The 16,510-nt window shown below is 44.1% G+C and overlaps 2 protein-coding genes across 2 annotated transcripts; one reads left to right on the top strand and one right to left on the bottom strand.

Annotated features, from left to right (window-relative positions):
* Positions 1-4,479: 4,479 nt before the first annotated feature.
* LOC125500981 (uncharacterized protein F54H12.2-like) lies at positions 4,480-5,355 on the top strand. Its single transcript, XM_048655391.1, has one exon. It carries the CDS (start codon positions 4,480-4,482, stop codon positions 5,353-5,355), a length of 876 nt encoding a protein of 291 aa, XP_048511348.1.
* Positions 5,356-10,918: 5,563 nt separating this feature from the next.
* Positions 10,919-13,109, bottom strand: LOC125500980. Its single transcript, XM_048655382.1, has 4 exons — positions 12,907-13,109; positions 12,222-12,672; positions 11,775-12,176; positions 10,919-11,692 (listed from the first exon to the last, which is right to left on the bottom strand). Exons 1-4 carry the CDS (start codon positions 13,107-13,109, stop codon positions 10,919-10,921), a joined length of 1,830 nt encoding a protein of 609 aa, XP_048511339.1.
* Between the last annotated feature and the right edge of the window lie 3,401 nt (positions 13,110-16,510).

The following is a 16,510-nucleotide window of genomic DNA, read 5'->3' as shown; positions in this document are numbered from 1 at the left end:
TCTCGATTCTCGTCGTCGTCATCATCATTTTGCCGGGTGGTGCTAAGTCTTATGCCGAAGGAACTAGCACCTTCGTTGACGCGAAAAGGTTTCCTAGATCCACCGGTTTGAACACGGGTGTAAGTGCCTCCTTTTCTGACGTCAGTTCGCGTGATTCCGGAACCGCGCGAGTCTACTGATTCATAAAATATAACAAAAAAGGCCTTGAACTGTTTTTCACTCTTTTGATTGTTGAAGAGGCATGCGGACGAAAAGCGGAGAAATTCAAAACGCGCGCACACCAAACGAATAGCCGCATAGCATTATCGTCAATATTCGGGCGATTCTCGGTCGAAAACAATTGACCAAGTCAGTGAAGATATTCCACCGTCAATACTTAGAGTTGAACCCCTTGACTTCGCATCATCCTTGTCTGTAGACACGAATACATTTTATCACGTTTGGATGTATATCTATGCAATGGTACGCGCCCTGTCAAGAAAAAAAGCCCAAACTTTTATGATTATGAAATGAAAGTACGTGATTTAATGCGGGTACTCGACGGGTAAACACACACACTTTTCGAATAAGCTTGATTGCAACTCACCCTCTGAAACATCCACCTCCTCAATCACTGCAGCACCTGGTGCCTGGAGCAAAAAAACATTCAGAAGCACTTCACCCATGTATTCATTCTCTTTACAGTTTTCGTCATTTTCCTCACTTTCGATATTATAGTCACCACTATCATCACTCCGGTCACACTCGGAGCATTAATCAGATGACACTTCATCATCTTCCTCCTCTTCTTCTTCATCATTTTCTTCATCTTCTTTATCATCTTCTTCTTCTTCTTCTTCTTCTTCTTCATCTTCTTCTTTTTTTTCTTCTTCTTCTTATTCTTCTTCGTCACCCACCTCGTATCGACGGACGTTTTCATCCCCATACTGACCCCCGTCTTCCGTGCAGACCTCCTCGAAATTAGCGATTTTTATCAGCTCGCAAACTTGCTTCGGATCGTCTGCCTGCTCAGGTGTTACTTTTTTTTCTTCTTCTCCGACACCGTCATCAAGACGGTCCTCCCCGATGTTACTCAACTCCATCGCCTCGCAAATATACGCCGCCTGGGCAAGCAACTCATCCGTTGACTCGTCGTCGTTCAACATAGCCAGCAGCGCTGTCAGAAGAGAGAATAACATGCGATTCAGGTTGTTTTAAATTTTTCCGTTGCAGCGGCATACAGAGAGAGAGTGATGTGATTTTTGCAATATTGACAAACGACATGTACTTACCAGAACGTTCTACGTATTCCCTAATCAAGGGTTCCAGGACAGCAAGGTCCGCGGTACCACGCCTTCTGACTATGTCTACCACGATCACCAAGCACTCGATTGAATTGCCAAACACACCGGCGGCGTGCATTCGCGCTATCACTCGCTCACCACATACCGTCAGGAGCCGTCGCACTTGCCGCAACAATTGCGCTAAAGACATTCGAACAAGAAAACATCGCCACCGAAGATCGCATTCGCGATCGATTACAGCACTTTGACGATGAGCTGAGCTCAGAACCTTCAGCACGACTGTTGCGCACAGTTCCACGATACCAGACATGATGAGAAAATTTAAAAAGTCTGTAAGACAGAGAGCTGTTGACTGCCACGCAAGATGTCTAAGACTGACAGTGTCTTCGCCGTATCGATCCATTCATGATCTTCCTGAATCTGGGAGCCAAGGAGGAGCAGGGATGATTCAGGGGTGTTAACGCATTTTCCCATAGTAGTCTAAAAGCCTGGCATATGGGCATCAATGTGTTTCAAGATGGGTACGTACACATGTGAATAAAATCTGCGTAAGCTCTTCATGGGAACGACATGAGATGGGAAAACTCCTTCGCTGCCGATTCCGGAGGTGCGCCGTAAACCCGTCAACCCATAACTGATAACATTGCGTGAGAGGCTTTCACAGGGACTTTCTGAAATTTCAGCCTTTGCTATTACTGCACCTCTCTATCCCAACCATGTGCCGCTGTTAGTTTTTATAAAATCGTTACCAAATACATTGACCACACGACTGTTGCAGCATACAGGAAATCTCGTGATGGTCATCGTCACCCGTAATCGAAACGCTACCAAGCACCTTAATTCTTGTCCGATGTTTCGTATTAAAATTGCACAGGTGCCCGAGACCATTAGGTTACGTTCATGACATTTTCTTAGAAAGTGTAAAACTTCGACGATAAATTGAGAGAATGACCGATTCCTTCGTACGTCCGTCCGCCCAACAATCGTTGTTGACCACAACAAGTTCACGAACGAGCGTGTTGATTGTGCAACAGATGATGTGCATAAAAGCCGCGGGTGTTAGAAAATGACCGTTACACAAAGGGACGAGTTCTCGGTAACTTTCATGACTTGCAAGCCGACACCCCTTTGGATGCGCCGGTGCCCATGTCATTCATCACCATGCACTCAAGTCCAAGTGCCGAGACTAGTGAGATAAAACGATGCCGCGTGGCCGGCGTGAGATCGGGTGTGACGGATTTTTCCACATTTCGTATATTGCTTCCATTAGGCAAGCTGGTAACTATTCAGCTGACATGATTGACGGGCACCAGCCGTCACAGCAGCGGTATACGCGGGTGGTAAAGTGTAACAATCGCGGTTGCATGTAAGTGGGTTTAAACTCACAGGTGTATATAACGACTAGCCAATGGTACGGGGTAACGAGTAAGACGCATCGTAATCATCATCATCATATTCAACATATCAACGACATGGGATCCCCGACAGAGCTCAGTCTTGCAGTTGTCGTGAAAGTATCATCCACTAGCGATGGCCACGTCCAAATCCACTTCACCAATGAGCAACGCCAGTAGGATATTCAAAACATTCGCCAGAGCACAGAAGAAATCTGAAAAGAATCCTCTCTTATCGACTACGTACGGGCTCAACAGCTCTTTCACGAAGAAAGTGAACGTCGGGCTCGGACTGCGAACAGACGAACAATTTTAACCAATCATCAGATTGATCAGCAACGCGTCATCCACAGGAATCACCTTCAAACCATCAACGTGGTCGAGACTCGCTGATTCGTTGGTTGAGATATCTGATTATTTCAAATTCGACTGTAACAAGGGTGCTCAGTGGCCGGACGAGCGAATTGATCTCGGTGAGTGTACCGTGGAGTTCACCTCAGCTCATGGAAAACGCGCAGTCCGATTCGATGTGTCAGATGGTATAGAAGACCACGCGCTATGCGAAACATCAAAAAATGAAGAAGACACGAACAACTGTGATTTGGACACCACACACCCCCATGCGAAGCGTCAAAAACTCTATCGCCCCTCCATTGTGATGCAAAAAACAACGTTCGACGGTCTGAAGTCAGTGTTTGTCTGCGTGAAGGAACGGATTCCAAGACTCGAAAGAATAACTGAAAACGTTAATCGGTGCAAGTTGCTGTTCGTGCAACACGTAGCAGCAAAATCAAAATCCACGGGACCAAGGGAACTATCTCTTCTTCGTATCGCTCAGGCACTGAACACAGAGTTCAAAGCCGCGACAACAAGCATCAGACCTCAAACGCTGCAAACATTCGCCGAGCAATATCTTGATATCACTCTACTGGAAATGACTAAATTGTTTCCGTCTTAACGCGTCGCCGAAATCAAGCAGTCCATGGAGCAAACCACTTGAAGTTAGAAATTTTTTTTTCCCAAGACACGGAAACTCACCGTTACATCTACTTGAACAGTATTCACGATGGCCTCGTCAACCTCAGTGACGACATCGTCATCCTCTTCACACGTCGCCGTACAAACCATTCCATCATCCGACAATAGAACACATACCCGGTTAGCCGTTTCGACTGACCAGCATCCATGGGACGCCATTGAAACACAACCGGAGCCTGACCCAAAAAAAGCCATCGGCGCCGCAGAACATGAACAACTTACAACTTCGTTACGGTGGGGTGTAGTGGGTGTGGGGGTTATTCACTTCGTTCTGCTGATCATTATGGCCCTTTGGGTGGCGACTGTGATAGTAGAAAACAAGACACTTGTAATTGCGAAAAAGACAATCTCGTAACGACACAATGCATTGTTTACTCCACATAACATTATTCAAGGGTATTATTTCTACTTGATCGAAACACCCAATGTTGTACAAATTCATATTCATTCCTAATTTACCGATAGAACGTAAGCTAACCAAACCTAACCTAACCTAACCAATCTTATGCAGGGCTCCGGGTATAAAGGGGCGCTCACAGGACCGAAGAGACAGTCGTTGGTCGCCCGCGTAGATCGTCTCGTCGCAGCGCAAAAGGTTATCAGGCGGAAGAGGAATTCGAATATTAAGAAAAGAAAGAAGAAGAAGAAGAAGAAGACGTTCCGTACCGCGTCAAGTAAGAATAGAGGGCGAGAGAAACACCCGAAAAAATGAACCGTGAGGGACATATTTGGACCGGCGTAATTAGTCGCACTATATCCGTACGATGGCTTTTCTACACGCGTGCTCGAGTGAGTGCACGAAATCCGAATTGGATTCATTCTCTGTACCTCCGACACAAACCTCGATCGGAAGCGGACAATGGATACACTACAAGCCGGTTTTGTCCCTAACCGATGACTTTTCGATCGGATTCGCTGTACCGGGGCACGGTTACGAGTACATCGACCTTGCCCACACTATGCTGAGCTTACGCGTACAATTACGCCGAACAAAAGAGAAAACAACCGCATCAGCGAGCAAGGACGCTTCTACTACACCATGGGTGACCTCTATAAATAACTTACTTCACTCAATGTTCAATCAAGTGGATATATTTTTCAATCAAAAACCGGTATCACCAGCCAACAACTCTTACGCCTACCGCGCCTACATAGAGACGCTGCTGAATTTCGCACCGAACGCTAAACAATCGCATCTTACGGCTGGACTGTGGTACGATAACAAGAACGGCAAATCAGATATTTGCGAACCACGTGGAAACGACGTACCCTTGATGAACGGTTTCATCAAACGCAACGAAATCATGCGAAACGGACGCGTCGTAGATTTGATCGGACATCTCCACTGCGACGTCTTGAATCGGGAAAAGTTTTTACTGAACGGTGTGGAACTACGAGTACGCCTTGTACGCTCGAGAGATGGCTTCTGCCTTATGGAAACTAGAGCGCTGCATACTCTACATATTTTAGAAGCATCTTTACTCGTGCGCCGGGTGAAAATCAGCCCAGGTATATTGCTGGCTCATGCAAGAACTCTAGCCAAGGGTACGGAAAAATATCCGGTTACCCGAGTTGAAGTCAAAGCCTTCATCATTCATGCCGGCGTGCAGGCTGAGACGCTGGACAACGTCATACTCTGACAACTACCGAAACGCGTCATTTTGGGGCTAGTCAGCAACAAGGCTTTCAACGGTGACAAAAAACGGAATCCCTTCAACTTCCAACATTTCATGCTGAATTATCTATCGTTGTACGTCGACGGCATTCAAATACCCTCGAAAGCTTTGCAACCGAGCTTTGAAAAGAACGGCGTATACGTCGACACGTATCACACTCTATTCTCTGGGACCGGAGTACATTTTTTCAACGAGGGCTGCGGTATCGGACGACTAAACTACGAAATGGGAAATTGTCTCACAGCATTCGACCTTACGCCTGATCTTGCGGCCAACTGTTCGTCTCACTGGTCATTCATCAAACACGAAACACTCAGAATTGAATTACGCTTCGACGATGCACTCAAAGAAACTATTAACTGTATCGTGTACGCGGAATTCGACAATATTATTGAAGTCGATGCATCGCGTCAGGTTGTCACAGATTTCGGCGGTTAGCCCGAACGCTTACAAAAAAACAGACGGAGCGACACGTGTTGGGACCATGCCCGAACAAAAGCACAGTGAGAGGTACGGCTCGACGACTTCAAAAAGGGCAGTTCCGTATTCGAGAGAAACAGTCAAGTGTTTCTCACCGTCTCGACAACATCTTTACCTTGATGGATTTTATCGTAGATATCCAAGGCTTCAGGGATGTTTACGGACGTTTCTTGCCGAAAGAAGTGGCATTAGTTGCACTCGAGAATCCGTACTTTTCCCACTGAGTCGTACAACCGCCATACCCGTTTACCGATCTCTCGGGAAAGGAGCGTGCCGTCAACAATTACGTGACCTGTTATCATCACGGGATCGATTGGTTCGAAGGAGACATAACGCTGCATCAACTTGCTACCAATTTACGAGAAATCGCACGCCATGCCCATCGTATCATCACACGCGGTCGGGAAAAAGCCAAATATCTACAGGACATCACTTCGCGGGAAATCATGAACTTGGAAGACGTCGACTGCCCCATGTTCGCTGAATTAGATCGGAGCAAAGAATATTGCTCCGTTCACGGCGCTAAAAAACAGGAATTTTACGCGTGTGCTCTAAACATCGTGATCAGATTGAAGAATTAGATGAATTCGAGGCGTATCACAGGAGACTGCCACAAAGCGTACCCGCAGAATAATAAGACATCGCGGTCTTCCACCAGAGACTCTCCCTTGTCAATAGTATCCGAGCATCAGTCTCACGCATCGAATTCACCCGAATCCCCGGTGGACGACAGAGCACCCAGCAGTTCTACCCTTGTATCAGTCGACCAAGAACCTACGTACGCCACGGTAGTAGACACATTCGGTAGTATGATCGTCTCCGATACCGAAGATGAACACCATTCAAATTCTGGATGCACTGCCGGCGCTTCAAAGCGGAACTCGCGGGGTTTTCGCCGCGGATCAAATCCCTCTTGTGTGGACAGCACCAACAATCATCGTTGCAAACACCGATGATCACACGAGAGGGGGTGGCCACTGGGTGGCGTTCTACGTCAGTCCCACCGGTCATGGACTCTACTTCGACAGTTTCGAAATGCCACCGCTCATACTACATCACAGACGAACACTGCGACGCAACTGCAGAAGACTCCACTGGAACGTCAAACAACTCCAAAGTCTTTTTTCGGACGTATGTGGACAATACTGTATTATGTTTGTGCATTTTATGGCTATTGGTTTTACTCTTGGGCAGTTTGTGAATATATTCGATAATGACCACAAAAACAACGACCGCATCGTGGCTGAATTTTATGAAGGGCTGACCTTCACCGATCACTGTAACAATATATCTCGAGTGCGAACACCACATTATATTCAGTGCTGCGAAGCCAAAAACTGTCAAAGAACGACAGACGATAGTTTTTTGTCTTCTCATGTTGTACAAATTCTCAACTTTTTCTCATTTACCATTAGAACGTAAGCTTTAGATTTATAATTACCAAAACTAGTGTACTTATTTCTTACAACGCCATTAGTAAAATTAAACATTACTTTCACCGATAGAACGTAAGCTTCACATATAATCACCAAAAACTATTGTACTCATTTCTTACAAAACCCATGAGGTAGAATAAAATATCAATCGTAAGTTTTTTGAAAACACGTGTCGAGGCAGAGTTTTACTACTTGTTCCCTTCCTCCTCCTCCTCCTCCCCCCTTACCACATACTGATATACTTCGCAACGGACTCAGTCACCTGCTCGAACAGGTACGCAACTCATTACCCAAATAATCAACGCAAACACCCACCCTCTGTCAAAAACAGGACGGGGCGAATACCGCCATCCCATGCCCCCAAAAAAAAAAGCCAGCGTGACGTCACCAGAACCACAAGCAGGCCCCAAACAGGGAAAAGAGGGGAAGACGCCCGCTAAAGACCCGACGGAGGGGAAGATGCCCCAAAAAGACCCCGGCTTAGGGGTGGGGGTAGACGCCCGATAACCCACAAGGCGCGGGGATGGCGCCATAGGGGGAAAGGGACAGGGTTTGTTGTGACGCCCCATACCCGACCCTATCTACTATCGTGAAAATTATGAAAATTGTGAAACTAACCAAAATGACGATAATGATGGGGATCGCAAAATTAACGAAAATTCTGAAATAGCCGGAAGATACGGAAACTACTGAAATCGTTGAATTCACAAGAACGAGGAGATCGACGGAAAAAGTCAAATTGGTGAAGATCGTGAGACTGACGAAAACGGTTCGATGAATGGAAATGATAAGAAAAATGAAAATGGTGGAATGACCAGGAATGACAAAGATCATGAAAATCGCGGACTTGTTGAATTTTTGGCATCTACGAAGATGATGAAATCGACAAGAATGACGGACACGATGAAAATCAGGTAATTACCGAAAATCGTGAGATGATTGAGAGTTGTGAAACTAAGCAAAATTACGATAACGATGGGGATCGCAAAATTAACGAAAATTGTGAAATAGCCGGAAATCACGGAAACTAGAAAAATCGTAAAATTGACGAAAATGATGAAATCGACGAAAATTACAAAAACAATAAGAACTGCGAATTTGACGGAAAAAGTCGAATTGGTAGGGATCGTGAAACTGACGGAAATGGTTCAGATGATTGCAAATGACAGGAAAGAAGGAAATAGTAGAATGAATGGAGATGACGGAGACCTTGATAATCGCTAAATTTGATAGATTTCAGGCATTACCAGAAATAATGAAATCGACGTAAACTACAGAAACAATCACAACTGCGAAATCGACGGGAATGGTGAAATGGGTAGAGAGCGTGATACTGACGGTGATGGTACAATGAATGAAAATGACAAGAGAGATGAAAATAGTGAACTAACCGAAAAGGACGGAGACCATGAAAATCGCGGAATTGATAAATTCTTGGCATCGACAAAGATAGTGAAATTGACAAGAATGACAACTACGGTGAAATTCAGGCAATCACCAAAAATCGTGAAATCGATGAAGATTGTGCAACTGAGCATAATAACGATGATGATGAGAATCGCGAATTCGAAACAGTTCCGGAAATAGCCGGGGATTAGAAGAACCATAGAAATAGACCAATTGACAGAAATGATGAAATTGACCAAAGTGATAAAAACAATAAGAACTGCGAATTTGACGGGGATAGTCAGATTACTGCAGATTGTGAAACTGACGAAAATGGTTCCTATGATGAAAAATGACAAAGAAGATAAGAATTGTGGAGGAACAGAAATGACAGGGACCATAAAAATCGCGGAATATATGAATCCGTTGCATCGACAAAAATGACAAAATCGACAAAAAGGACAAACACCATGGAAATAGAGTGATGACAAAAAATCGAAATTTTGATGAAAATTGTGATACTAAGCAAAATAACGAGAACGATGAAAATCGCAAAATTGACAAGAATCGTAAAATAGCCGGAATTTACGAAAACGATGAAAATCGTCCAATCGACAAAAATGATAAAAACAGCGAATTGAAAAGAAGTTAACGGATTGGTGAAGATCGTGAAACTGACGCAAATAGTTGAATAAATTGAAATGAAAAAAAAAATGGAAATAGTAAAAAGAACGAAAATGACGAAAACCATCGAAATCGCGAAATGATGATTCCGTGGCATTTACAAAAATGAAGAAATCGACGAATAATGACGAACACGATGAAAATCACGCAATTACCAAAAATCGAGACATTGATGGGAATCGTGAAACTGAGCAGAAAACCGATAACGATGAAAATCGCAAATTCGACGAGAATCGGAGGATAGCCAAAGATTACGGAATTCATAGAAATAGACCAATTGTTTAAAATCATGAAATCGACGGAAGTGATAAAAACAATAACAACTGCTAATTCGACAACAATTATTGATCAAGTGAAGATCGTAAAACTGACGTGAATAGTTCATATGAATAAGAATGACAAAAAAAATAGGAATAGTGAAGCGAACGGAAACGATGAGGACCATAAAAATCGCGGAATGGATGAATCCGTGGCATCGACGAAGATGATAAAATCTTCAAGATTGACGAAAACAATGACGATTGCGCGATGACAAAAAATCGTGAGATTGATGAAAATTGGGAAACTGAGCAGAATAACGATGAAAATAGAAATCGCAAATTTGACAAAAATCAGAAGATAGCCGGATATTACGGAAACAATGAATATAGACCATTCGACAAAAATGATGAAATCGACGAAAATGAGAAGAACAATAAGAACCGCGAATTTGACAGAAATAGTCGAATTGGTGAGGATCGTGAAACTGACGAAAATGGTTTAATGGATAAAAATGACAGATGAGATGAAAGAATGAAATGAGCGGAAATGACGGAAACCTTGATGATCGCGAAATTTGATAGATTTTTGGCATTAACGAAGATAATAAAATCGACAAGAATAACAAGTACGATGAAAATCGCGATATAACCAAAAATCGTAAATTTGATAAAAATTGTGAAACTTAGCTCAATTTTGATAACGATAGGGATCGCAAAATTCACGGAAATTGTGGAAAAGTCGGAAATCACGGGAACTCAAAAAATCATAAAATTGATAGAAAATTACAAAAACAATGAGAACTGCAAATTTGACGGCAAAAGACAAATTGGTTGGGATCGTGAAACTAACGGAAATGTCACGATGAATGAGAATGACAAGCAAGATGAAAATAGTGAAATAACCGGAAATGACGAAGACCATAAAAATTGCGGAATTGATGATTCCGTGGCATCGACAAAGATGATAAAATCGTCAAGAACGCATGAACGATGAAAATAGCGCGATGACAGAAAATTGTAAGATTGATGAAAATCGGAAAACTGAGCAGGACAACGATACTCATAGATTATTATCATTATTATTATTCAGATATTTTCGGGCGCTCAGTCCTCGAGGACCATTGTGCCCGAGCCCTCACGGGCTACCTATACTATGGCGAAGGTAGTTAGGTTGGCAGCCCTGGCAAAGAGCAGGCGCCTACCAACTCCCATTCCCTCTATACTTACTCCGCCGGTAAAGTTAGGTCCAAAGGCCTCCGTACGGGGGCCCACTAGACCCCCTCACCGCACTGAGAGGTGCTGTGGTGTTTCCGCTTCTTCGCCACACCTGAGACAGCTCGCCTCTTCTCTGAGTCCAAGGTGGACTAGGTGTTTGCCTGTGTACCAGTGGCCCGTGATAAGCCCTGTTACGCTTTTCAGTTCGGTTCTGCTTATTGTTAGTCTGATCAGCTTCTCACCGAGCCCGCTCGAGGGTCCTCCAAACAGGCCCCTCGTGTGTAGCATGCCCGGTGCATCGCCCCAAAGCTCTGCGAACTTATCCCTAGCAATCCTCTTTGCTAGTTTTTTGACATGTTCCGTAGGGACCCCGATTTGGCAGCCCCTGTCTGGGCCATGTCGTGAAGCTCCCCTCTCAGCTAGTCGGTCTGCTTCGATGTTACCCTTGATGCTTTTGCGTGCCGGCACCCAAAGCAGTTTCACGCGGTTTGATTGCGCTAGTTGCCTCAGCAGAGCTGGGCATTCCTGCACGAGCTTAGATCTCACCACGCATGCGTCGATTAATCTAAGCGCTGCTCTGCTGTCACTGCAGATGAAGATGTGCTTGCCCCTGTATCCCAGCGTCAGGATTTTCCTGACGCAGGAGAGTATAGCAAACACCTCTGCCTGAAATACTGTAGCGGTGTTCCCTAGTGCCAGCGACATGCTTAGCCTGGGACCTCCGGACCAGATTTCAATTACCGCTCCTCCTCTTTTCTTTGAACCGTCTGTGAACCAGACGAGCCCTTTTGTGCGAAGGAGCGCAAGTTTATCCTTCTTCCAGGATATGTCTTGTTTGATCTGTACCTCGTAGGGCCTTTCAAATTGGTAGAGACTAGGGCATCTGTCGCCTCCCTCTGGGGGGGGGGGGGGGGGGTCCCACCAACTCCTCCATCAGTCGGAGTATAGACGTGTGCCCCCTGCCCGAGCCTCGCCATAACCCAGAGAATCTGAGTCGAAGGGCCGTTCTCCATATCTCCGTCTCCACCGCTATGTGTGGAGGCGTCAAGTTAAGGAGAGCCCCCATGGCGAGTGTCGGGGTGATTCTCATGGCACCCGTTATCCCCAAGGTCGCTAGTCTGTAGACCCTTTCTAGAGCCTTACGGTTGTTGACTCTGCCTGTAGCAGGCCACCATATCACGGCAGCGAATGTGATCTGTGGAAGTAAGATTGCCGTGTAAATCCACTTCAACGTTCTCGGCCTCAGCCCCCATGTCTGGCCTATCATCCTTCTGCAGGCCCAGAATGTAGCTGTGGCCTCCTGGGCCTGTCTCAGGACGTGAGCCTTTCATGTCAGTTTGCTATCCAGGGTCATCCCTAAATAACATACCTCCGTGGAACGAGTCAGTTCCGCTCCGCAAATCCTGATCGGTCCTAGGTCGAAACGTCGTTTCCTCGTGAACAGTACCATCTCGGTCTTGCCCGGGTTGATCCTGAGCGACTGCGATGTGCACCAATCTTCTACGAGATCGAGTGCTTTTTGCATCCTGTTTGTCATACGTTGTGGGTGATCGCCTGTGACGACCAGAGCTATATCGTCAGCGTAGCCCACTGTACCTGTCTTAAGGGCCCTGTTAAGTAGTTTTCGGGATCTGGTCCTTAGTTGGCCCAGCTCCTTATTCCACCAGGTCACCTTTTTGCTGCATTTCCGCTGCCTTGTTGGGCACGCTGCTTCGTAAGCCTGGTTGATGGCAGTCTGTAGGGTACCTACTGCGCCCTTAACAATGCCTATCGTTCCTAGTTTGCAGCAGGGGCCCCTGAGTCCCTTTGCTAGCTCCTCCCTGAAGGAGGTCCAGTCGGTTGCCCTGGGGTTCCTTTACATTACCGTCGGTTCCCATGCCGCGTCCCCGTCTATGTAGAAGGAGATCCGTCTATGGTCGGAAAGAGTGTCCTCTTCCCTTACCCTCCAGTTTTTGGTCATGTGTACCACCTTACTGGTGCACAGAGTTAGGTCAATCACCTCCCTCCTAAGGAAGTTGATGAATGTGGGCTTCGATCCCCTGTTGAGAATTTACAGCCGCTCCAGGGTGAGGTACTCCAATAGAGTTACTCCCCTCCTGTTTGTGTTAGAGCTGCCCCATACCGTGTGGTGCGAGTTTGCGTCGCACCCCACCAGCAGTTCGAGCCCTTTGCTTGTGCAGTACCTTACCAGCGCCTTGAGTACCTCCGTAGGTGGTGGATCCTTCGAGTCGTAGGGCAGGTATGCTGATGCCACCATCACGTCGGTGGTCCCTCCCCGGGCGAGCTTTAATCTCACTAATGCTGCCACCAGGTCTCTGTTGCAGAACTGGTTCAATTTGAGTGTCTGGTGTCTACTATCAATATAAATAGCCGCCCTGGGGCCCGGATCGTCTGGCCCCCCTATTCTGCACAAAATTGCTCCGTTCCTCAATTCCAACCCCCTTACAAGCCTCGATTTCCCCCACCACGCCAGCGGTTTTTTTCTCCAAGGTCCTCGAGTCCCCCTGTGTGGCAGCGTCTTCGGAAAGGCACTGAGTTGGCGCTCAACGGCGTCCCCGCCCTCCCTGTGGAGCTCAGGGCTCAGAGTCCCCTTGCCCCTTTTGGAGCTTGGCGAGCCCCCGCTCTTCGCCCCTCAGGAGTTTGGAGACCCGAAGATAATAATAGAAAACAAAAGTTTGACAGAAATGGGAAAATGGCCGGAGATTACGGAAACCATAGAAATAGACCATTCGACAAAAATGATGAAATCGACTGAAATGACGAAGACAATGGAAACTGCAAATTTGACGAAAATAGTCGAATTGGTGAAGATCGTAGAACTTACGGAAATGGTTCAATGCAACAAAATGACGAATAAGATGAAGAAATAAAATGAGCGAAAATGACGGAATCCTTGATAATCGCGAAATTCGATAGATTCTCGGCATTAACAAAGATGATAAAATCGACAAGAATAACAAGAACGATGATGTTGAAAAATTGCCTTGAAACTCAGCTCAATTTTGATAACGATAGGGATCGCAAAATTCACGGAAAATGTGGGACAGCCGGAAATGACGAAGAATATAGGAATCGTTTGAATGACAGCGATGAAAAAATCGACGAAAATATTGTAAAAAAATGAAAACTTCGAATTTTACGAAAAAAGTAAAATTGATGGGGATCGTAAAACTGGAGAAAACGGTTCGATGAATAAGAATGTCGAAAAAAATGAAAATAGTGAAATAACCGAAAATAACGAGATCAATAAGAATCGCGAAATTGATGAATTCTCGACATCGCTAAGAATGATGAAATCGACAAAAATGACGAACACGATAAAAATCAGGCAATTACCTGAAATCGTGAGATTGATGAGAATTGTAAAACTAAGCGAAATGACGATAACGATGGGGATCGCAGAACTAACGGAAATTGTTAGATAGCCAAAAATTATGACTCCAAATCCAAGACTCGTCAGGATGACAGGAATGATGAAATCGATGAAAATTACAAAAACGATGAAAACTGCAAATTCGACAGGAAAAGTGAAATTGGTGCGGATCGTGAGACTGACGGAAATAGTACAATGAATGAGAACGACCGGATAGATAAAAAAGTGAAAAAACCGGAAATGACGGGAACCATGAGAATCGCGGAATTGATGAATTGTCGGCATCGACAAAGATGATGAAATTGACAAGAATGACGAACACAATGAAAATCAGGCAACTACTGAAAATCGTACGATCGATGAAAATTGTGAAACTAAGCAAAATCACGACAACGTTGGAGGTCGCAAAATAACCAAAAATTGAAAAATAGCCAAAAATGACGGAAACTAGGGTAATCATAAAATCAACAAAAATGAAAAAATCGACGGGAATTACAAAATTAACAAGAACTGCAAATTCGACGAAAAAAGTGAAATTGGTGAAAATCGTTAAACTGACGAAATGGTAGAATAAATGGAATGACAAGATAAATGGAGAAAGGGAAATAACCGGAAACGGCGGAGACCATGAGAATCACGGAATTGATAAATTGTCGTCATCGACAAAAATGATGAAATTAAAAAGAATGACGAACACAATGAAAATCAGGCAACTACTGAATATCGTAAAATCGATGGAAATTGTAAAACTGAGCAAAATAACGATAACGATAGGAATCACGAAATTGACGGAAATTGTAAAGAAGCCGGAAATCACGGACACTAGAAGAATCGTGAAATCGACAGAAATGATGAAATCGACGGAAATTACAAAATTAACAAGAACTGCAAACTTGACGGAAAAAGTGCAATTGGTGAAAATCGTAGTACTCACGTGAATAGTAAAACGAATGGGAATGACAAGAAAAATGAAAATAGTGCAATAACCGAATTTGAAAGAGACTATGGAAAGCGCAGGATTGATGAATTGTCGGCATCAAAATGATGATGAATTTGACAAAAATGACAGGAACGATGAAATTCAGGCAATTACGAAAAATCGTGAGATCGATGAAAATTGTGAAATTAAGCAAAATCACGATGACGATAAGGATCGCAAGAAAATCGAGGAATGGAGAATGGCCATAAATAACGCGAACTAGGAAAATAATGAAATTGACAAAAATGATGAAATGGACGAAAATGGCGAAAACAATGAGAACTGCGAATTATTGAAAAAAGTAAACTTGGTGAAGATCGTAAAACTGACGAAAATGGTACAATAAATGGAATGACAAGCCAAATGGAGAAAGTGAAATAACCGGAACCGACGGAGACTATAAAAATCGCTGGATTCATGAATTTTCGGCATCGACAAAGATGATGAAATCGACAAGAGCCACAAACACGATGAAAATCTGGCAATCACCAACACTCGTGAAATTCATGAAAATTGTGAAACTGAGAGAAATTTCCATAACGATGGGGATCGCAAAATTAACGGAAATCGTAGAATAGTCGGAAATCACGGAAAATAGAAAAATCATTAAATTGACAAGAATAATAAGATCGACGAAAATAACAAGAACAATGAGAACTGCAAATTTGACGGGAAGAGTGAAATTGGTGGGAATCGTGGAACTGACGGTAATAGTACAATGAATGAAATGACAATATGAATGAGAAAACTGGAATAACTAGAAATGACGGAGACCATTCAAATCGCGAAATTTATGAATTCTTGGCATCGACAAAGATGACGAAATTGACAAGAATAACGAACATGATGGAAATCAGGCAATTACCAAGAATCGTGAGATTGATGAAGATTGTAAAACTAAGAAAAATTGCGATTACGTTGAAAATCGCAAAATAACCAATAATCGAAAAATAGCCGAAAATGACGAGAACTAGGAAAATTTTGGAATTGACAATAGTGATGAAATCGACGAAAATTACGAAAACAATGAGAACTGCGAATCTGACAGAGATAGTCGAATCGGTGGAGATTGTGACAGACAAAAATGGTTCATATGAACTAAAATGACAAAAAAGATGAAAATTGTGGAAGAACAGAAATGACGAAGATCATGAAAATCGCGGAATTGATAAATTCGTGGCATCGACAAAGATGCTAGAATCAACTAGAATTACGAACACAGTGAATATGAGGCGATCACCAAAACTCGTAAGATTGATGAAAATTGTGAAACTGAGCAAAATCACGATAACGATGGGGATCGCGA

This window comes from Athalia rosae, chromosome 5 (assembly GCF_917208135.1).
Source record: "Athalia rosae chromosome 5, iyAthRosa1.1, whole genome shotgun sequence".
NCBI classification, from domain to species: Eukaryota; Metazoa; Arthropoda; class Insecta; order Hymenoptera; family Athaliidae; genus Athalia; species Athalia rosae.
Note: the sequence above shows the minus strand (reverse complement) of the source record. Positions and strands in the feature narration are given on the sequence as shown.

What these genes read in the sequence shown, in the direction of transcription:
- LOC125500980 (XM_048655382.1), bottom strand. Translation starts at nt 13,109, where the DNA reads ATGGTGGCATCAGCATACCTGCCCTACGACTCGAAGGATCCACCACCT. An exon ending in AACTGACTCGTTCCACGGAG is followed by an intron (nt 12,177 to 12,221) that starts GTATGTTATTTA and finishes CTGACATGAAAG; the next exon opens with GCTCACGTCCTGAGACAGGC. An exon ending in TCCGACTGATGGAGGAGTTG is followed by an intron (nt 11,693 to 11,774) that starts GTGGGACCCCCC and finishes TACGAGGTACAG; the next exon opens with ATCAAACAAGACATATCCTG.
- LOC125500981 (XM_048655391.1), top strand. Translation starts at nt 4,480, where the DNA reads ATGGCTTTTCTACACGCGTGCTCGAGTGAGTGCACGAAATCCGAATTG.